The sequence below is a fragment of the Fundulus heteroclitus genome, chromosome 9 (assembly GCF_011125445.2).
Source record: "Fundulus heteroclitus isolate FHET01 chromosome 9, MU-UCD_Fhet_4.1, whole genome shotgun sequence".
NCBI classification, from domain to species: Eukaryota; Metazoa; Chordata; class Actinopteri; order Cyprinodontiformes; family Fundulidae; genus Fundulus; species Fundulus heteroclitus.
In genome coordinates, this window is record NC_046369.1 from 32,973,609 (window position 1) to 32,995,553 (window position 21,945).

The 21,945-nt window shown below is 40.2% G+C and overlaps 2 protein-coding genes across 3 annotated transcripts; one reads left to right on the forward strand and one right to left on the reverse strand.

Moving 5' to 3' along the window:
- Nucleotides 1-104: 104 nt before the first annotated feature.
- chd1l (chromodomain helicase DNA binding protein 1-like) lies at nt 105-20,122 on the reverse strand. 2 transcript variants are annotated; one of them, XM_012861253.3, is made up of 25 exons: nt 19,914-20,122; nt 19,603-19,715; nt 17,884-17,990; nt 17,678-17,789; nt 17,565-17,596; nt 17,296-17,377; nt 17,025-17,187; nt 16,687-16,842; nt 16,514-16,606; nt 16,338-16,434; nt 14,181-14,254; nt 13,902-14,012; nt 12,675-12,789; nt 10,675-10,828; nt 10,409-10,586; nt 10,054-10,199; nt 7,801-7,964; nt 7,509-7,705; nt 7,286-7,384; nt 7,110-7,180; nt 6,766-6,880; nt 1,527-1,635; nt 1,192-1,443; nt 975-1,056; nt 105-493 (listed from the first exon to the last, which is right to left on the reverse strand). In XM_012861253.3, exons 1-25 carry the CDS (start codon nt 20,005-20,007, stop codon nt 374-376), a joined length of 3,036 nt encoding a protein of 1,011 aa, XP_012716707.2. In that variant the 5' UTR covers nt 20,008-20,122; the 3' UTR covers nt 105-373. The 2 variants fall into 2 exon arrangements, with proteins under 2 accessions (XP_012716707.2, XP_035997419.1); XM_036141526.1 differs by lacking the exon at nt 19,914-20,122 and having other exon boundaries at nt 17,884-17,962; nt 19,603-19,673.
- Nucleotides 2,012-5,505, forward strand: LOC118564199 (zinc finger BED domain-containing protein 1-like). Its single transcript, XM_036141527.1, has 2 exons — nt 2,012-2,438; nt 3,239-5,505. The coding sequence occupies exons 1-2, from the start codon at nt 2,221-2,223 to the stop codon at nt 4,899-4,901; spliced, it is 1,881 nt and encodes a 626-aa protein (XP_035997420.1). The 5' UTR covers nt 2,012-2,220; the 3' UTR covers nt 4,902-5,505.
- Nucleotides 20,123-21,945: the final 1,823 nt, after the last annotated feature.

The following is a 21,945-nucleotide window of genomic DNA, read 5'->3' on the forward strand; positions in this document are numbered from 1 at the left end:
GCCACCGTCACCCCATGTTGTCATACCCTAAAGCACTAAACGAGCATTTTCACAAATAAAGGTTGCATTTTTGCTAAGGAAGAATTTATGACAAACAAACATTGAAGTGCAAATAAACAGTTTATTACAGCATGTATTTTAAATGTGAAGCATATTGAATTTTCAGGTTGACACTGCTGAAAAAAAAAACACCACGTCTTCTCTTGGAAATCAGTTCATTTAGTAAGGATACAGTTTATTTATTAGCTCCGCATATAAATAAATCACAGCCATTTTAAATCCGTTGGCATTTAGTGTACGTCAACAAGCATTTCTAAAAGCTTGTCAAATAAAAATGCGTTTAAAAAAAAAATCAAATCCTAAAACTGCGTTCTCAGAGCTGATGTTGGAAGTGTGCAGTGTTGACTTTTTGTTGCTTGGAGAAGCAGGACTCCAGCCAGGTCTTCTTCACAGGAACAGCCTGCTGGTACTGGCCAACCAGATCCTGAAGCTCCTGGTTCACACGTCACAGTAAAGTTGAAGCAAAGTGTTAAAGCGGCTAAAACCTGCTCCAGAACCCTGACTAACAAGATACGGTGGCTTGCAAAAGTATTCAAACCCCATGAATTTCTTCCTTACATCCCCAAACCTCAAGGTATTTAAATGTGATTTTATGTGCTAGATCAGCACAAAGTAATGGAAAAATCGTGAAGTTGAAGAGAAAAGTTAAAATATTTATACAAATAAATATCTGACACATCTGAGATTCTTTTGTATAGAGCCCAGTGAATTAATACTGAGATTAAAAGTTGTCAGGGCGGCTGTTCAAGATCCTGATAGTAACACTTGTCATCTCAACTCTCAACAAAAACACATTTAAGTTGGGGACTGTCGTGTGGCACAATATGAAGAGGTTTAAGGGGTATGAATACTTTTCCATGGCACTGTATGGTACATGTTAGATTGCTGAGAGAAAAGATTGGATCGACACAAACCTGTATTTGGATGTTGTTGTCCAGCTCTGCCACAATGTGGGTGACCTCTTCACTCATGAGGTCCTCCTCGTCGCCATCATACGTAGACTCAGCTAAGGTTTTCTCACTCTCACCTTGATAAAACTACACACATTTACAAAGAAAGAGTCTTGCAGGTGCCTCAGGAGGAAGCTTTACACCCAGATGCGGGGGGGAAAAAAGAAGTGTGAAAGGATATGTGATGAGGTAGCGGGCCATCCTCTTGCGTTCTGATGCAGGAATGTTGTAGAAAAATACTCGGACTCCCTTCATGAAGCCGGGCAGCGCTGCAGGGCTGAAGCTTTGGCGTGGAGTCGAGGGACCCGGGCCCTCGCTTTCTGTGTCATCAGGTGGCCCGTCTGAGTGCAGTAAAGCTGCTTGAGGGGAAGGGGTTGATGTTTCAGGAGTCTGAGGCGAAGCCGTTTTCTTGACAGCTCTGCTGTGATAATATCTGCCGTTCAGGTTAAGTGAACATCTTTGCAGCAACTATCCCAGCTCTGTATAGGCTGAAGCTTTGGGAAAGCCAAAGGATACATGAAAGTGGAGATGCCCCGGGAAGCAAGGTGTTTTCTGATGAGCCTCTCCGTGCCGTACCAGTTGAAACCCTTGGTGGAGTGACCGATGCGGGGAAGATGGACGCTGGCTAAAGATACAAAAAGGTAGAAGACGCTGAGCTCAAGTCTGAGCCACACACTAATCAACAAGTGTTCAAACACAAGACGGCACAAACGCGCAAAGGGACGGTGAGTAGCTTTATGATACGCTTCACGAGCTCGTTCTAAAACCATGTCACACTTTTACCTACCGTATCTGCCTTTTGTTTCAGTGGCGTAGGAAGACCTGGTGCAACAGAAATAGACTCCTGGCATCGTCTGACTCATTTTATGAGTTAGCTCACTCAGTCTGATCACCAGCTAAGCAAGGGTGCTTCAGTGCTTTTGAGTAGGGATGCACGATATATCAGCGTTCGCCATGTTAGTAATTTTTTAACATATCGGCCCCATAAGTAAAACTGGGCCGATATTAGGGCTGAAACGATTCATCGAGTAACTCGAGTAACTCGATTACAAAAAATCCTCGAGGAAATTTATCTGCCTCGAAGCTTCGCTAAATTTATTGTATTGTAATAAGCAATGCTGTTAAATACGCAGCACACTGGTCTAGCCGGAGGGTTTTTGTGTTGCACAACGCTACCACTTCCGTTAGCGCCTGTGCTAAGTTTGTAGCTATGGAGGGAACCGGAGAATGCTCAGAAGGAGAACCCCGAAAGCGACAAAAAATGTCAAAAGTTTGGGAACATTTTAGACTAAACAGAAAGGACAACACAGCGCAATGCATCCACTGCAAAGCAGAATTGGCGTACCACAACAGCACGACATCAATGTTGCAGCATCTGAAGAGAAAACACCCGCTACATGCATCCAACTCGTACACGGCTGCCAACAGGTAACGTTTATGTTCTCTTTGCTAACTACGTTGTGTGATAATCTGCCATGTTATAGATGTAAATTGAGGCACATTATTTTGCTAACGTTACATCTACCGCTTAAACATAGCGGTTACTTAACCGGGTGTAGTGTAAATTGTATGTGAGGGTGGAACTGAGAGAAATTATGCAGGACTTAATGTAAGTTTGTTAATAAAAATACGCAGCAACAGATTACAGGCATAAGCTGAAAAGCATTTATTTAATGGTGTCTTTCCAACCTGAAAAGTTACAATCTTTTCTTCTCGCTACTGTTATGTATGAATTAGAAATTTTGATTAATATTTTTTGTAGTAATTCTATATTTGTTTATACCTAAGCAATCAAGAATAAATAATAGCATCGTTTTAATAAAAATAGCAACATTTTTGCATTTTATCATGACTAGTTAAGGCTGCAGAACTCTGTACAAACTCAAACCTTTACATTTTGAGTAAGAGTTTATTTTTTTCCTAACATATAGATTACATTCTGTTTTCCAATACATAAAAAACCATTTCACTGCATTTAGATTTTTCTGTGATGGTTAAAAATAATGCTTTTAATTAAAGCATCCTCAAAACTCACACATAAATGAAAGCCTTAAATCCATAAATAAAATAAAACTGAAACTAAAGCTGCTATCATGGCAGATGAGCTGTCAGTGCAGATTCCAACTTAATAATATTAAATGTTATAATATCCAAATTAGTGCACTTGAAATATATTTAATTCATAACAAGGAATAAACAAATAATCATTACATTGTGCTTCTTTTCAGTGAACCGAAGAGTCATACGTTGGACAGCTTTGTTCAAAGGGTTCCAGGATGTTCGGTTGTTCAAGCAGCTGAGTTCACAAACAGCATTTTAAATATGATCATCACAGACATGCGACCGCTGTCCGTGGTGGAAGATGAAGGATTCCAGAAGATGATCTCCACCTTCAATCCAAATTATACCCCTCCTTCCAGAACCTACTTTGTAAAAATGATGGAGAAAAAGTATGAAGAAATCAAAGACAAATTGAAAAACATCCTAAAAGAGACAGACAGCATTGCTCTCACAGCAGACATTTGGACAAGTGTTGCCACAGAGGCATATCTTGGAGTGACATGCCACTTTCTTGGAGAGGACTGGAAAATGAAGTCCCACACCCTGACAACAATGCCACTTGAAGAAAGACACACAGCAGCAAACATTGCAGAGTGGCTTGAGGAGGTTATTGCAAAGTTTGATGTTCCACCTGAGAAAGTCAGAGCTGTCGTCCACGACAATGGTGCCAATATTGTAGCAGCAGTGAAGATTTTGGCAGAAAAGCATAAGTGGGCATCTGTGCGATGTGCAGGGCACACCCTGAACTTGGTGGTACAGAATGCTCTGAAGAGCAACCAGAGCATCTCAAAGTGTGTGGCAGCTGCAAGATGTCTTGTTGAACATTTTAAAAAAAGTGAACTGGCTTGCACAAAGCTGAAGGATAAGCAACAGCAAATGGGCACAGCATCACACATGCTCATACAAGATGTAAGCACTCGTTGGAACAGTACTTTCCACATGCTGTGTAGGCTGCTGGAGCAAAGATGGCCGATAACTGCTGCACTATCTGACCCAGCATTGACACCACGAGGAAAACACTACCTTGATCTTAAGCCAGAGCAGTGGAATATTATAGAGGAGATAAGCAAGGCTCTTCAGCCATTTGAAGAAGCAACGGTGTTTCTGAGTGGGCAAGACTACGTTACTCTTTCTGCACTTCCACAACTTGTGCAAAGCCTCAAGAAGTCCATACAGACCCAAGTTTTTGAGACTGCACCAGCTCAGTCATACCAAGCTGAAGTGATGGCACAGATCACAACAAGATGGGAAGGACTATTTATGTGTCAGCCTCAATCCTCAAATACTGTTGTACTTACTGCTGCTTTAGATCCCAGATTTAAGAAACTTAAGTTCTTGCCCCCAGATGAAGCCTTTAAGATCCAAAGCATGGTTCAAACATTGGTCCTTGATGTCAAAAAGAAAATGAGACAGAAAAATTCAGGTGAAAATGAGGTCTCCACTGATGCCCAAGACAAGCCTGTAGAGCATCAGCAGAACACCAACACATTTTTCAGCAATCTACTGGGTTCTTCAGAATCCAGCACAAGTGATGAGGAGGATGAGGAACAGCATTTGAACCAAGATGTTCAAAAGGAAGTCTTGATGTACTTTGGAGAGCATACACTGTCCAAGAGGGAGAACCCACTTCTATGGTGGAAATCAAATGCAGCACGGTACCCAACACTGTCAAAACTTGCAAAGTTCTTTCTGTGTATACCAGCAACATCAACACCATCAGAACGGCTTTTTTCCGCAGCAGGGAACATCGCATCGAAGCGCAGGGCAAGCCTCAGTTCACAACATGTCGACATGCTCACTTTCCTTCACAGCAACCATAGTCTTCTTTAAGGCTTCTTTAACAGTTAAACACATGCACACCTGTGTGTTGGAGCATTTAAGAAATGCATATTGAATAACATTCAGTATATGTTGGATTTAAGATATTTTTTTATTCCATCTTTAAGAACATCCAAGTTGATTTTGTTGAGGTTCAAGTTGTTTTTGTAAAGCCAGTGTTTACTATTTTGCCTTAGTAATCTTTTCTATTAATTCTTTTTTTATTTCTCCTCTGTTTTTGCAGTTAAGAAAGCAGGAAATCTGTTCTACCTCAGATTTGAAACTTATAATTTGAATGTATAAAAGGCAGTATTCTCTGGTTTGCCTTAACTTTTCTATTTAAAGCTAATGAATATTTTTTTACTCTTTTGTGTTAGCACTGAAAAAAGCAAGGAATTTGTTGCACCTTAGACTTAAAATATATTGTATAAAATGCAGTATTTACTATTTTGTCTAAACTTGTTTTATTTTTAAATCAAGTATTTTCTTTATTTATCTTTTCTGTTTGAACTTTAGAACAAAAAAGCAAGAGATTTGCTGTACTACTGATTTGAAACTTTACTGGAGGTTTAATGTTATTGCGTTGTTATTATCAATAAAATGTTAAAGAGTTAAATGAGTTGTTTACTTAGTTCTTTTACGTGTATGTGTATTACTCACTGAAGATAAATACATAAACTAAAAGCTGGAGTATAGACATTTTTATAAGCATATTTGTGAGCCTGCCACTTTATTATTTGAATATAATTTAATATCTTAGTATAACTTTTCTTCAGGTTAAAGCAAACTACTGTTACAAGTAAACTTTCTAAACTACAAACATTTAACTGTTAGGGATGCTCAAAAAGGAGATATTGGACTGATCTGGACTAACTGGTGTTATTGCAGATTTGCCAATAGTTTATAATTTTTTTTATCTGATTACTCGATTAATCGTAAGAATAATCGATAGATTACTCGATTACTAAAATATTCGTTTACAACAGCCCTAGCCGATATTAACAACCGATGTTTATCTCCATCGAGTTTCCCTTTGTTTCAAGAGAAGGGAGGGGAGGCGGTTGGTCATGTGGTCTTGTTCGGTCATGTGACAGTGATGCATCGCAGCCAGGATTGTGGGGGTTTAAAATGAAGCAGAGATTTAAAAAAAGAAAAGCAGTGTGTAAATCTAGACTATAATCCGTACATAAAAATTCAGTTAGCATAGTTTTCAGACGGTAAAACTTTTTACAAACTTTGAAATCACAGAAACGTAAATGTGTGTGAACACACACACACATCAGCAATTTACTTTTGAGCATGTGTAAAGCTTCTGAAACTCAGATTCTGGCACAGAATCAATGCAACTGCCACTGAAGAGCCACATCACTAATCCAGTATTAACATCAGGTAACCTAACACTGCGCTATGACGTCTGCACGGATGAGGATTTACTTCAGCATGCCCAAATGTTTGAAACAGTAACCGTAGTATCAGCCAAACTAATCAGAAAATAGGGTATTATATGACCTCCAGGGGCTTTTCACAGGCCACTAAAATGCTATTCCAAGGCCTTCAGTTGATCTTAAGCTATATAAAAAAAAACAAAGTAACAGTAACATTGACAGTCTGGAAGCAGATGAACACCGTTGAAGACCCTTAATCTCTCTCTATACACATGCACTAATCAAAATGTCAGAAGTCCTGCGGAGACATATCACTTGATGATTCACGAAATTGGCTTAATTTCCTTACCTTTAGACCAATGTAACATTGGGGTTTTCAACGATCCAACAAACAAGGCAAGATGTGAAACAGTATGCCAAGAGCTTTGACAAAAGTGAGAGTAATCTTTAGTGTTAGTTGCCCGGCTTATTTATTCAGTTGTCCTCCATACCGCTGTTTTTCTTGGCTGCAGAGTAAATCTTCTTCAGTCCTTCATCCAAAGCAGTGAGGAGGATCCCAGACAGGTTGTTGGCTTTGTCTCTTTGCTGTGCCACTATCAGGGCTAACTGATGTGACGGGAAGGAGATTGACGAAGGTTAACTTATTATCTGATCAACTCAAGCAAGACAAGCAAGTCTGTAACCACACAAGAACCCAGCCAAGGTGTATCATCTTGATGATATCTAATACTGCAAAGGTTTTTGCACATAGTGCACAAACCGAGCGTGCATTTCCAGGCAGGACCGCTCTGGCTTTTACTGTGCGGCGTAGATTTTTTCTGTGAACAGAACCTACCTGGTCTCGGCCGTCCAGTCTGGAGAGCTTGTCGTCGATGGGGAAAAGGATAACGTTTCCAAGCTCCAAATCTGAAAGATTTGCAAAGAACGCCAATCTCAACCAGACAACACAAATAAAGATGTCTAGTTAAAATATTGCTTATTTTAGTTTTCATGGTGGTTAACCTTTCCTACCTTTCATCTTCCCCGCCAACTCGTACTGCTTCCGCGGTTCACTTGATCTCATCTCCAGGGCTGTGAAAAGACCTCCTCTGCCCCACCGGCCTGAGTCATCTACACAGAAATTGACACTCTGATAAGAGCAAAATATAGCTCAACGTGCTCAAAACGTTCAGTATTTGGTTTATTAATTCTATCACAGGCACATCCTGCTGTCATGGTTTCATTGAGCACTTACCAACACAGTGGACAATAATAGCCTCTCCCCTCGCAGCGTGGGGCTGGGTAACATCGCCCAGAACATAGTGGATGTCTGTGGTGGTTGAGTCAGAGGAGCATTCACTGCTGTTATCCTCTTCCTCCTCCTCCTCTTCTTCACTGTCCACAGGCTGCAGGCAAAGTGACCTGTAGCCACAGGACTCCCACCAGGCCATTCTGTATGAGTAACCAGAAACAAAACAATCCATAAATATAATTTTTTTAAAATAGGGATATCAGAGCCCATGATTAAACAGTCTCTATATCTTCACTTTTTCCTGTGTTTTTCTTCTTGTTCCTGCTTCTTTTTGTCTTCCATCAGCTTGGCTCTCTTCGCTGCAGCCTCCTGCCTCTTCTGTCGCCTGAGCTCCAGCTCTGCCTCAGTGAGAGGTCTCCTCTTCCTTGCTGGAATTGCTAACGCGGCTGAAAGTGAAAACTGGAAACACAAACAGAGGTTTAGACAAGGCCACTGTCTATTCACTCATCCTTTCTCTTTGCTTATGAACTAGTTGGGAAAGAAATCCATTTGCATTTTTGTATTTATTTTTAATTTTACCAACTTGTCCTTGTGAAGCTCCCCCATATTCCTGAATAAGTTTCACTTGACAATCCTCTCAGGGCTGCAGTTCTCCCTGTTGTGGTGCACCTTTTCCTACCACACTTCTTCCTTCCACTCAGTTTTCTGCTTAGATACACAACTCTTAACAACCAGCTTCTTCAGCAACAATCTTTTGTGGAAGAGTGTTGATGACCGTATTCTGGACATCTGTCCAGTCAGCAGTCTTCCCCATGATTGTTGCCCTCTGACCCAGAGTGAGAGACCGTTTAAAGGCTCAGATGTTTTGAGTTAATTAGCAAATTAGGGTGTGACGCCAAGAGTCTCCAATAATTAACTTTTTCACAGTTTTCTAATTTTCTGAGTCATAATCATCAGCATTACAAAAAATAAAGTCTTGGAATATATCACTTTGTGTGTCAAGATTCTATATATGAGTTTCACTTTCTGAGATGACTAGCAAAATGTTTTTCACTATTACGCAATACTCAGAATTTTTTTAAAATATAACTGTACATGGGTGAATAATTTATTATTAAGGTGACTACATGGGCAATTTATTGCAGTGGACTTTAAATCAAAGGAAAAAGTCTGAAGGGTCACTTTTTTAACAGATAAAAAATAAAAGCTGGTATCTTTTCCCTTCCACTGCAGTAAATCTTACACTGACACCACAAGCAAACTGCTTAACCTAGGATTGTGTGTCCCTAAAATCTCCAAGACCACCAGTCACAAGAAAAGCAAATTCCTTTCCTTTTCTTTTTTGAGATGAAGGATTTTAAAAGATGGAGAAACAGAATGTGCGTCATGGGATCAAATTCTCTTTTGATCTTTTTTCCCCAGTCAGCTTTGGTCAATTCACCAGCTCTAACACCTCATTTCCTTTGCAACTAATTCGAGTTAACTGGAACAAAAACGTCATCAGATTTTCAATAAAGGAAACTAGCATAGTTTAATGCTAATGTTGCAGGAAAAGTAGAGCAAACCTACAGGTTTCACAGTTCATTAACAGGTGAACTCAGCCTGTTAGGCACCAATCAGCTTTGAGGAGATGTCTCGCTTCATTTAAAGAGCACAGGGGTTTGTTTTTTTCAGTCATATTAGTCCAAGTATGACACAGACAGCCTAGACCCAAAAGCAGGACCAATGAGACTTTCTTTCTTTCTTTGCGCACTAAGAGTGCAACACTTGACCTAATTTTGAGGTATGCACTGCAAAAAGGAAACTCAACGTAAGTAAAATTTGTATATCTGTAGCTAAATAGATCTATTTGCCAATGAAGTAAGATCTTTGCACTTAAAATAAGAACAATTCATCTCCATCATCTTATTTCAGGTGCAGGATATTTAATTTAATTATCTTATTTTAGGGGTAAAAATACTCATTCCATTGGTAAATAGTCTTATTTAACTGCTCAAACGAAGGAAAAATATATTAATTTCAAGAAAATTTGACTTACTTTGAGTACCCTTTTTGTAGCGTGTACCTCGGTTATAATGGCTTAAAGGAAATAATGCTTGGAGGAAAACGTTTATCTGATTCTCAGCTTTTCAAGCCATAAAACTTTACATCCTAATGTTTTATGTTTATTAAGATAGCTGATTATCATGATGATACATTTTTACCATGTATGGTGTTTCCACATGTTTTTCAATAGAAAATTACATATTTTTCCAAAGATTCAGAGTGACACTCCTAAGACCAGTTCTAACGTATAAGTACTAAAAAGCCCAATTAATTTCAGCCAAATTTTCTTCAGTGGTTCTTTTTTAAATATGGAGAAGGTCAGAAATACACAAAGGTAAGAACATAACTTTTAAGAAACCACGGTAAAGAAAATCGTATGATATTACAAATATATTTTTTAAACATATCCAGACCTGGAAAATACTTTACTCAAACTCCAGACTTTACCAAACCATTTGTGAAACATTTCTCTCAGCTGGAATTCAAAGAGACAGAATCTCACTCCAGCTTTGCGGCGCAGAGCTCGTCCCTCTCCTGCTGCTTTCTGAAACTCGGCCATCTGCTCTTCCAACATCCGATCAAAGCTCTTCTGGTCTTCTGAGCTCGGGTCCTTACTGTAGTCCTTCCCCTCAAAGAAGTACATGTGATCTGAAGGATGAGACAATGTGACGGTGGGATCAATCATAAAACATAAACTGCAGACAAAAATAGACTAATTCGGAATGAAAAATGAAACTAATAAAACTACTTTTACTTGTTCATTAACATTTGGAGATGTATTTGAGATAAATGAAAATCCCAACCACATAAAAAGAGTGAAGTCATGCATAATAAATGGGTGATTTAAAAAAGCATACTGTGCTCATCCTCATCCTCCACCTCTTCTTCCTCTTCTTCTAACGATGATAGTTCATCATCATCCACCCACTGGCCATCGCGTGACTGGCCAAGGATCTTCTCCAGTTTTACTTCCTGTATTGAGCTCTCATCCGATGATAAAAGCTTATCTATTCCAAACTTCAAGATCTCACTCAGCTGTTGGGGGGAAATCGGAAAGAGCTGAAATATGTGCTGGGGGATTGAGTGACTAGTGACGCTGTGTCTCTGAGTGAAGACCACTGACCTGCAGACCCGCCGCAGCTGACTGAGCCTGGTCCAGCAAAGAGAAGCGTCCTTCTTCAATAACGGCGTTGGTGAGCTGCAGCTTGGATACAGCTCGGGAGTACATGATCTCCTCCACAGTGTCTCTCGCAAGCAGGCGGATTACTTTCACAGGCCTGGAAAATGTCACAGTTTTCCAAAGGTTAAAGGAACTTTAAAGGGCATCAGAGAGAGGAAAACCCACTAAACTAGAGGGGGCTGCTTTAATATTTAATCATGATGGCCAGGTCCGCTTGCAACATCTCTAGATCCAGATATAGTGCTGAAAGGCAAATGTCTTTAAGAGCTTCCCTGTCTCAGAGTGATGTAGGTGTAAGATCTAATAATAGAACGAATGATGGAAATACAGAAAAATAACCCCAAAAAAAACTAAATATATGACAAATGTCAAATTACAGAGAGCCTTCTGTTTGTCTTGATAACAGCAGTGCATTCTTCACATAAGACCCAAATCAGAGACATGAAATCATCAAAGCCTACGGGACCTGGCAGAGGTTTTTAAACAGGTGGATAGCTGGGGGGGGGGGGGGGGGGGGGGATGCTGCTATTTAAACAGGGGGATAGGGGCAAAGATAGACAGTTAAAATTTTGCACTAAGACAATAGCAACATCACATAAAACTGCATGAATAAAAGATGTATCTCATTGAAAACTCCGATTCTGATCTCCTCTTTTGATCCCGTATTCATAAAAGATATAATCTGGAGGGGCGGCCATTTTTTCTTTTCTTTTTTTAATTTGTTAGTTCAGTTAGTAAATGATAAACGAAAATACAAGCGATAAGAATGTTGAATTCAAAGTGCGATGTGGCAAATCCAAACTGAAGGATAGACAGAAAGACTAAAAGTTTTGGAAAATCTAACATTGTTCTATAATCAGTTTTCCTTTTTCTGTAAATATCCAGGCCTGTTAAAATGATCAAAGCAAAATTTATACCTTTCAAGACCGAGTAGGAACCCTGTCGGTCTCAAAGGTTTTATATTTTTTCTAAACCTAAAAATTTAAAGCCTACCCATCAATGGCTTTGACATCAACTCATAATGGAAGAGGGAGTTTTAGTTGTAGTAACAATACTGAAGGTTTAACCTTTTGAAGTGGTTTTTGGCAACACTTCTCTGGGCTTTCTGCTGGGCACTTCTTGCCATATAAGCTGCTTTGTTACTCAATCTCAGTCCAGTCCTCGTACCTGAGCATGATCACTATCAAGTTCATCTGTCTCAAGGAATTTTTCATGTGTAATTTATGACTTTCTGTTGCCATGGGGTATACACACGCTGTGACACACAAACCTACCTATTTCGGCCGCAAGCCTGGACCACAACCCATATTGTCACTAAGCACAGTGAGAAGGATGGTTTTCTCTCAAACTATCACCAACTAAATCATGTGGAGTTTGCTAAATTCAGCAGGGACGTTAACAGAAACAGGCACTCAGATAAAACAAAAGACACTTTTCAATTTATAAACAGCAAAATCTTAAATACTAAAATAGTTTTAAAATGTTATTAAACAACAGAGAACTATAATCAATTCAGATGCAACACAAGTCATACACAATATTTACTACAGAATAGTGCCAACTATGTCTTAAATTAGTCAAAGCTATATTTAAAATAATTGGTTTATGATAAATACAGACTGGTCTGAAGAGTTAATTTTATACTCAATTTCCTTCAACAGGGAGCCTGGATGTTTCTGGTAGTTTGCATGGGTGCAATAGCGTTACAGCACAATGCTGTAGTGCAAACAGGAAGAGCTGTTTCACACCCAATGACAGATAACACTCCTGGCAGCTACAGATAACCCTAATGGCATAAACAGGTTTAATTTCCCACAAATGCAAAAGCAAATTCTTGAAAAGCTGCTCGTAAAGAAAGGGGAGCGTGCTTCTCATGTAGAGTAGAATGTGTTTATGGCGGTAATCAGATGGGAGGGGGGGGAGATATGTTCACTATGCTTCACCTGTTCTGGCCAATCCGATGGCAGCGTGCGGCAGCCTGCAGGTCGTTTTGGGGGTTGAAGTCAGTATCCACAAAAATAGCCGTGTCAGCAGCTGTAAGGTTTAGGCCAACTCCACCTAAAAGGAAAAACTGTTGTGATGGCAAAACAGAGACTATTCACAGAGCCGACACTTCTGTGTCTATTTACTGACAGAGTCCACCGTATGTATTTTCTGTGCTCCAGGATGAAAGCACGCAGAAAGGAAGCCATTTCTGTTAAAAGGTGCTTCAACAGGCTGCTGAATGACGAGGTGGGCTCTTTCTTGACACTGAGGAATTACTGAGATCGAGTTTAACTTGACTGCAGCGGACAGCTGGGACATTTATAAGGCCTAAAGAAAGCGAAAGCTGTTACAGGAAGTCGCCCTTGTTTCTCCCTGCTTAAAGAAAACTGCTGGCCTTGTTAACACCAGAGTCACATTCTGCTAGAGATGTTATCTCCATCCGATTCGTCCCTTTTCCTGTCTCTGCTTTTTCTATGAGCTCTACAGATACAGATATGGTGCCTTCCGAAAGGCCTCTTGAACTTTTACGTTCTATAATGTTGCAACCACATACTACCTCAATATACTTTTCTTCACTTTTGTGAGATAGACCAACAAGAAGTAGTGCATAATTTCAAAGTTAGAGCAAAATCATACAGGGATTCCAAACATGTTTTAAAAATATAAAAACAGTGTGGCCTGCAAATGTTCTGCAGCTGCATGCTATATCAAATTGCAATATCAGTCAATATGTCAATTAAAGACTTTCCTGATATTATGCAGCTATAATTAGTACTTTGTCACCTTCACTGACACCCTTAGAGACAATTTAGTAAAACTAAATGTCTTTAGTAGACATCTAATTAGTAATCAGCCCACTTATTTGTAATTTAATCCCAGTATAACTCCAGCTGTTGTGCGAAGGCTTCAGATGTCGGTAGAGAACATTAGTGACCAAACAGCATCGTGAAAGAAAGCCGTCATATGTCTATTTTGCAGCCTGTCAGAAACCATGTGGAGGAAACAGCAAACATCTGGAAGAAGATGCTCTGGTCAGAAGAGAAAGATGCAAACTGGGTGCTAGAAAATGAAAGTGAAAGGAGAACGATGTCTGTAAACTAAATCAGTACCAAGGCAAAAGCTTCGAACATGGAACATTTTTCTTTGTGTGTTTTAAAATAGAAACTAAAATAATCCCCAATCACCTGCTTTAGTGCTGAGTAAAAACACAAAGATATCTTTGCTGCTGAAGTTCTTCACTGCCAGGTTTCGTTCTTCCCCTCGAATGGAGCCGTCCAGACGTTCATAGCTATAACCTGAACAGAGAGACTCAGTTCATGGCGGGGATCGAGCACAGATTTCAAAATCAGAAAACGGTCATGCAGCGAGAACAGGGGTGGAACCTGGACTGGTCGCTGGGATGCCATTTACGCTTAAAGAGGCAAGTGATGAACAGACGCTTAGTCGTGTTTAGTCCCACTCACCTCTGTACTCCATGTAGTCCTGAAGAATATCCAGCATCCTCTTCATCTGGGAGAACAACAGGACACGATGACCCCTGCATCCAAAAGGAGAAAGACTAAATGGAGACAAGATTTGAAGACTTTTTCTCCCAAGCTTTAATTTGCCCTTGTTTTTACAAATTAAGTAAATATCAGTGCTAGTATAAATTTTCCCAACACGTCACAATCGGCCCCCATGCCTCTTCCATCATCTCTCTTGGTACTGCCGTTCCCATTGCTGTGTCCTAAGTTCGGCCTGCTATCCACTGTTCCCATACTACTTTGGCATCTTCATTAGATTTGCAGAAGATACAACTACGGTAGGACCCCAAACAGAAATTAGGAAAATGTTTATAGAGACGGGTCCAGAACATAACCACTGGGTGAAAAAAATAGCCACCTCCTCCTTAACATTAAGAAATAAAATCACAACTGACTTCTGAGAAAATAAAAAAACACCATGGTCGCCCGTGTAGCTAAACACCTCCTGCATTATCAAGTGAGCCCAGCAGAGATTGTCCTCGTTGAGGACCCTCAGACAAACTCGCTTCCCCAGGAGCTGTGCATCACCCTCTAGCTCTGCACAACAGAGGTCATACTGACATAAAGCTGCAGACAGGGAGGACCAACAAGGTACGAGGAGGATGGCTGACAGGATTGTTGTCCCCTCTTTTGTGGACCTGAGCAGCATCCACTTACACCGCCTCACACAGGCAACAACTATTCTGGAGGACCCCTCACACCCGCAAAGCCACCTAAGCAGACATAACCACACACCAACATTTCATTTCATTTCATTTATTTGGTAGGGACAGACACACATCGACACAGACAAACTGAAGAAAACAGCAGTCCCATGTTTGCGTTATAGTGCAATAGCAACAGCTAGTTCGCAGCACTTGTCCCTAGATGGGCTTTTAAAAAGTACCTCTAAAAATTAAAATGATAGTCATTTAAAATAGCACAACATACTATTGACAACATCTACAAACAAACAGTGAAACATAAAAACATCAAAAATGATAAAAACATCAAACATACATGCATGCAGACAGACAGTAGGAATGCCGCCGCAGTCCTTCAGAACGGGATCAGATCTGGGACAGCGCGGATTTGGTGCAACATGGTCCCTAAAATGTTTTAGTCTAATCTTGTGCATAGCTTCTATTTTGTGTTTATCTTTGAGCTTTGATCACCTCTGTCTACAAATTACAAATAAACAATTATTCATATTTTATGTTTTCACAAGCAGCAACTGGTTTGCTTTAACACGTTTGTTGTCCGTCCGTCTACTTTTATAACCGCACTGGAGAAAACCTGATTTATAGGGTTTGTAAAAACCTTTTAGGTCTTTTTTCACACTTCTTGTGATTTTATATTGTAATAACATTTGATAGAGTGCCCGACAACAATTCAATAACAATATATATCGATTTATGTGGTGGGACAGAAAAAAAAGGGTCAATAAAAACTTCAATAGAAGAACAGTTTTCCTACCAATTTCATTCTAGCCTATCATGCAGGTTAATACTAGAGTCACTAAATCCAACCAGCCAATCACAAACACAGACCCAGGAACGCTCCGTCACCAAGCTCCGCCCCGTTCAAGAGCACATGTTTTTTTTTGTTTTGTTTTTTTTGTTTTTAAACTTGCAGTTTTGGTAAAAGTTAGCTGAATAAAGGGTTGAGTTTGTGTGTTCTTTATCTAAAAACAGGTCAGCAACAGCATAAAATGGCCAGGGCTGCACTTAAATATACGTTTTGAATTTGCTGATAATTACTGATATTGTTTATTATCATTTCTATTTTATTAAGTTTTTTCCTATATCATCCATCCCTAGTAGAGTGTTTGTCATATTTTTATGTTATCTGTTCTTCCTATTTACTGTAGACTGTTGTCTTCATGCAACAACCCTACTAAGACAGAGCAACACATTTTTGAACTTTTTTCTTTAAATATTTAATAAGGGCCTATGTGAAAAAAAATACAATATCTTGTTTTTTAAGTGGGGAATATCCAAGCTAAACCCTTCCAACCAGAGCAGCAGTAGAGCAGCTGTAAGCACTTCTGCCATTATCAGACAGAGGCTAAAATCCCACTAGATAGAGCCAAACAATAAGTATAGTTGAAGCGCTCACCCTTTCTGCAGAAAAGCCAGGATGCTGTCTAGGAGGCACAGTTTTCCACTGGCTTCTACGAGATGTTCCCCAATCTGAAAGGGCTCAGGCTCCACTCCTAAACAGGAAGGAGCAGCAAAATCACTCAGCTTTCACGGCCTAATCCCTGAAAACGCATTTCACTGCAGACATCTCACCGTCGAACAGGTAGGGATGGTCGACACACTTTCTCAGATTCATCAAGATGTTCAACAGCCCGTTCTTGCTGCCTTGCTCATTTACAAAAGCCTCTGAAAAGTTCAGAGGGAGATAGTTAGGCTGGTTCTTTTAAAATCACCTTTGTGCTAAGGTTTAGAGCACAGTGACTCACCGTAATCCCTCATGAGGACGGCTTTGTAGTATTTCTTCTGCAAAGCTGACATGCCGTGGTACACCACCAGCTCTGTCTTCTTGGGCAGATCCAAAGCCACTTCTGACTTAACTCTACGGAGCAGAAAGGGCTCCAAGATGCTTTGAAGCTCTGAGGCTGGTAGACACAAACACAGGAGGATATTCAGGCACCTTTTCACATGTCTACCTGAATACTGCCCAGATAAGAAATCAAACTTGGTTTCAGTTTTGGGAAAGTGTTCCTAACCCTTGCAGCAGGACAAAATGTGAATAAGTTTGAACTGTTTAAGTAGTTTCAATGGTAATTTTATATCATACCCAGAGCAGGTTGGCTTTTTACATCGGAGTAGTAGTTGACAAATTTATCAGCCTCCTCTGGTGTAAAGACGCTGGGCTGAATGAAGCTCAGCAGGGAGTAGAGCTCCTGCAGATTGTTCTGAATGGGAGTCCCTGTGAGCAGGAGTCTGAAACCAACAGAGAACTATGCAAAAACAAAAAAACAAAACTGAGCTGACGTTTAGCGAACGTATATAATGAGAAATATGAGAAGACATATAGTGAAAAGCCCCTTTTAGGAAAACTGTAGCACCTGCGTCAAGGTTTTGTGTAATAGAGAGTTTTGGTTCTTCAGTCGGTGAGCCTCGTCTACAACAAGCACCTTCCACCTCCACCTGAGGAGTTAACATGCAAACAGGAAGTTGGCTGAATGGTGGCACACGGTGAGACGTTATGAATTCATCAGTACTGTAACCTTTACAGATTAACCGGTCCTGTAATGTTTGCGTTCATATCTGCAGGATGCTGGTGCCCAACGACAGCCAATAAGAAATTGTCTGGTGTGAATGAGAACCCACTGACCTTTTCAAGAATGACGCATCTTTGAGGCACAGCTGGGAATTATATAGTAACACACACATGTTGGTTTCAAGCCAAATGAAACGTTCAGTCATTTTGTTTTTCACCTAACTGACCTCGTATGTGGTGAGCAGAACGTGGAAGTCCTGCATGTCTTTCCCCCCCTGAATCTCAGCCCGTCTCTCTTTGTCTCCTTTGTAGCACAGCACATTCAGAGACGGGGAGAAGCTGTAAATGAGGTACAACTGGATTAACTCAAGCCCGCTTAATGGGAACCACTTGCAGACGGGGCATGCGAACTGACAGACACATCTGGCTGTACCTTTCCAACTCCTTTCTCCAGTTCTCCATGACAGAAAGTGGGCTGAGCACCAGGAATGGACCTTTCTTCCCCAGAGCTCCTGACATGTAAACCAGCAGAGAGATCGTCTGGTGAAGAAGTTGGTATGAGAACTTTTAGACATACAGGGGAATTACATTTAAAACATGCATATAAGCAATAAGATCAACTGTAGCTTTTAATATGGTTGTAAATAAAGAAATTACGTCTAACATCTGTACTACAACTGTAAGGATATGATGATGTAAATAAAAAAATGTTTCCCAGTTAAAGAAACAAAGTACTTCTACTTGTAGGAGGTGTGCTGGATTAACTAGATGTTTAAGAAAAATGAACTGGGATGGTGGGTTCAGTCCAACATGGGCATTCAGAACCTCATTTCAGACACCTGCAGCTCTGAAACGACACATTTCTTGTCATTCTGTGCTGCTTTTGGAGGTTTTCACAGACATTCAAACTGCAACTTTTCAAGAGAAATAAAACAGCAACATGGAGTACTGTCTTCTTTCAATTAACAGAGATTTCCTCATAAAACCGAAAACAACTTGAAGTAGAGAGTTTTGACAAGAACACACTGCTTTTCAGTGATTGGCTGATTGGTGAGGAGAAATTAGAAGGCTTTTCTCCAAGAAAGTCCAGAAAAACTGAAGCACGACATTGATATTAAGGAGGACCACCATGAACAAAGTGGTTCAAACCAAAATATAATTTTACTACTTACAAACCAAGAACCACGGCTGAAGAAAACAAGAAATCTTATAGAGCTGTAAGTTTTAACTTCATAAGGCAAACTTTGGAGCAAATTGGACAGCCCCCGTCTCCCCTCTCCGCTTCTCTCTCTCTCTCTCTCTCTCTCTCTCAAACACACAATGCATGTACAGGCAGACAGGAGCAGTGCAGAGAAAGCTTTCTGGATGGGAAGCGAAATGTCTTCAAACTTCAGAAAAAAGTCAGGTTGTTTTGTTTTTTAACCTTTTTGGAGTGCAAAGAGGAGCTGTGCCTTATTTTATTATTAGTTGAAGCTGATGTGTGATGCAGATATTTATCCCAGTGGATTATTTTATCCTTAAAAAAATATCCAAGACAATCTTGCATCTACAATTATACAAATATTAATTGTAATTTTTTTTTCTTTATGTTTTTTTTTTTATTTATTTATAATGATTTCTTTTTCTATTGTTAACCATTTCTGACAGATTTCTTTAAAGCGTCAGTGGCGCAAACAAAACGTGGGGGACTGGGGCTAAAGCCACCCCCCAGGAGGCGTTTCCCTCCTCCAGGCATTTCTAGGCCGGTGGAAACACTTTCCAACAGAACTGGGTCTCTTAGGTCAATTAGCGCCCAGATTGTAGTGTCAGTAGCGCATGTACTGCACAACTTTGGTGCAAGTAAAACTTTTCTACTTTTTGACTATAAAAATTAGTTTGTTTCCAATAAAACAATGCTCTGCAAGGAAGACCAGGTCACAAAAAGTGCATTGTAAAAAGATGACAATGTAGCCTTACGCTATTCAGTTAGAATAAAACGTGCATAATACTGCAATGTATGTAAATGCTAATATTTGCACTAGAGCTCAGCTTGATGTCCAACTTGCATAATAACTGAAAGCTCAGGGCATTGAAGAGATTGGAGCGGGTTAGAGATGCTGGCTAGACTTTACATGACCAGGGTGTAAGCTAAATTGCTTAATCTCATACGCACCTGGCAGGTTTTGCCCAAACCCATCTCATCTCCTAAAATGCATCCCTGCTGGTCGTCGAGGCGCTGAATCAGCCACTGCACCCCATCCAGCTGGTAGGCTCTCAGCTGGATCCCTGTGAACAGGACACCTACAGCTGAGCGATGCTGGGTAATCCTTCACTGCAACTAGTATTCGGTAAATGCACATGGTCGCAGACTTCAGCATCTACCTGACTGGGTTAAACCCCGTCTATAAACACGTTTTAACAGAAGCCAAAGGACTAAAAGGGAACGCTGGGTCCCCGTTTAAATGAAGGTAAAAGCCTCCATACCTTGTAAGCCAAACTTCTGCAGGTCGCCCTGACTAAGAGCCGTCTTCTTTTTCTCGCCAATGACGTTCCTTATTTTCTTCAATATGTCAGACATGCTTATACACTAAAAGGAACAGACTGAGTTTAAAGGTTTCCTAGCCGCAGACAAGTACAGACAGGGGAGCTCTCGGCGTTTTTGTTGTCAGTGTGAAACTTCCTGGTTGGGTCACGTGACGGTGGAGAAAGGCGCGAGCGCGCAAATGGTGTGGCGGACAGAGCGGACCGGTGGGCTTTGTAAAAGACTGCTGTCAGAAAATCGTTTTAAGTCAATAAAACACCTGGGAGATCTAAGACGAAAAAATATCATTCATTATTTCATACATACGTACGTACAGTAGCCAAAAAGTGCACTGAAGTAAAAGTAGCACAACTTCTACACATTTTTAGTAAAAATAAAAAGTAGTCAGCCAACAAATTACTGAAGTTAGAGTAAAAAAGTATTCAGTAAGAAGGCTACTCAAGTACTGTGTAACTAATTGTAACTGCTGATGATTTAACATTTAAAAATTATTTAATCAGACAGACAAAAATATAAGGTTCTGTGCAAATTCTGTTTTTTGTTTAAGACAAAAGATACACTGAAGACACTAAAGACAAAAGAAACATTCATTGTCCAACATTAAACTTGGTGAAAGAGAGGAAAAAAAGGGGGGGGGGGGGGGGAAAAAACACGGGAAAGTATCAACAAACTTGTACTGACAATGGCGGAAAGACCTCCGGGTCTATGTAGCCTATATTATGGTAATCGGCTCATTAGAAACCAGAAGTGAAAAACAACTTTTGAATTCTGTTTTAAAATGTTAAATTGGAAAAATTATATTCACATTTATTCCGAGTCACAGATTTCATGCTCATCCTGTTATGTACACACCCTTAAAAATATATTAAAACTTTTTTTTTTTTTTTTACTTTGTCTCCCTTCGTTTAATCCTCCTTCGTGTAGACTTTTTTCATTAACATTTGTTTTTCGTGTTAGCACTGCCTGTCAGCTTGATCAGATGAGTTTCCTTCCACAAACGTCTCACCACAGTTTGCTGCAATTTTGGCCCATTCCTCCTGACAGACTTGAGTCAGGTTTGTAGGCTGTCATGCTCACAAAAATGTTTTGACCCTGAAGAAGGTAAAAAGCCTTGGTCTGTTAATAAAGTTTGCTCCTTATCCTTCAAGTGTTGCTGAAGTTTTCATCTACATGCTTAAACATTTTTTCCCATACATTTTTGAGGGGAACTGCAAATAGGTGCAGTGGATGTGTCTTGAACTAAGCAAAATTTTGCTTCCGTTGTGATAAGGGTCCTCCTTATCAATTTATTTAAGCGAAAACATTTACTTTTTTGGTCAGAGAGTACAATTAGGCTATATTTGTATTGAGCACTGATTGATTTACTAACCGAAGATTGCACTCCTCCGCGGGTATGGAGGATGTAGTTTGTGTACTGCAGGGTGATCCATCCCTCAACGAGGGACAGCAGATCCTCATACAGTGTCCTGGATAGGCAGAAGTACTGCTGGACGCCACCATCATCCAGACGCAGCTCCTGGAGCAGGTGGTGGTATTCATTGAACTGGGTTCACCTCTGGAGGATTTGGTGGACCGGGGGCGCGAGCACCAACGGGATTGTTCGGCTGTCCACATTTACCGTGATCACTACGTAACATAAAGGTCTGCCACAGTGAGTTGAACAGACAGGAGGAACCGGCAAGCGGATAGACACTCTTCCTATTTGATAGCGTGGGCAGGCAAGCTGGGGAAAATTTCACCATGACTCATCTAAGGAATTGTGTTGTAACCATTTTGGGATGTATTGTAGCCTATTTGCTAAGAAGTAATAGTGAACATTAGGCAGATATGGTCCTCGTTTGTCTTTAGTCTTCTGTAGCGTTTTTAAGCTAATACACAGGGGTTTATCTTTCCAAAGAAATTTAGAGATGGAGGAGTCTAGAGCTTTAAACCAGTCAAATGGTGGTTTATTTAGGATCATCGAGAATAAGTAAT

What these genes read in the sequence shown, in the direction of transcription:
- LOC118564199 (XM_036141527.1), top strand. Translation starts at nt 2,221, where the DNA reads ATGGAGGGAACCGGAGAATGCTCAGAAGGAGAACCCCGAAAGCGACAA. An exon ending in TCGTACACGGCTGCCAACAG is followed by an intron (nt 2,439 to 3,238) that starts GTAACGTTTATG and finishes GCTTCTTTTCAG; the next exon opens with TGAACCGAAGAGTCATACGT.
- chd1l (XM_012861253.3), bottom strand. Translation starts at nt 20,007, where the DNA reads ATGTCTGACATATTGAAGAAAATAAGGAACGTCATTGGCGAGAAAAAG. An exon ending in TACACAAAACCTTGACGCAG is followed by an intron (nt 17,188 to 17,295) that starts GTGCTACAGTTT and finishes GTTTTTGCATAG; the next exon opens with TTCTCTGTTGGTTTCAGACT. An exon ending in GTTGGCGGGGAAGATGAAAG is followed by an intron (nt 7,181 to 7,285) that starts GTAGGAAAGGTT and finishes CAAATCTTTCAG; the next exon opens with ATTTGGAGCTTGGAAACGTT.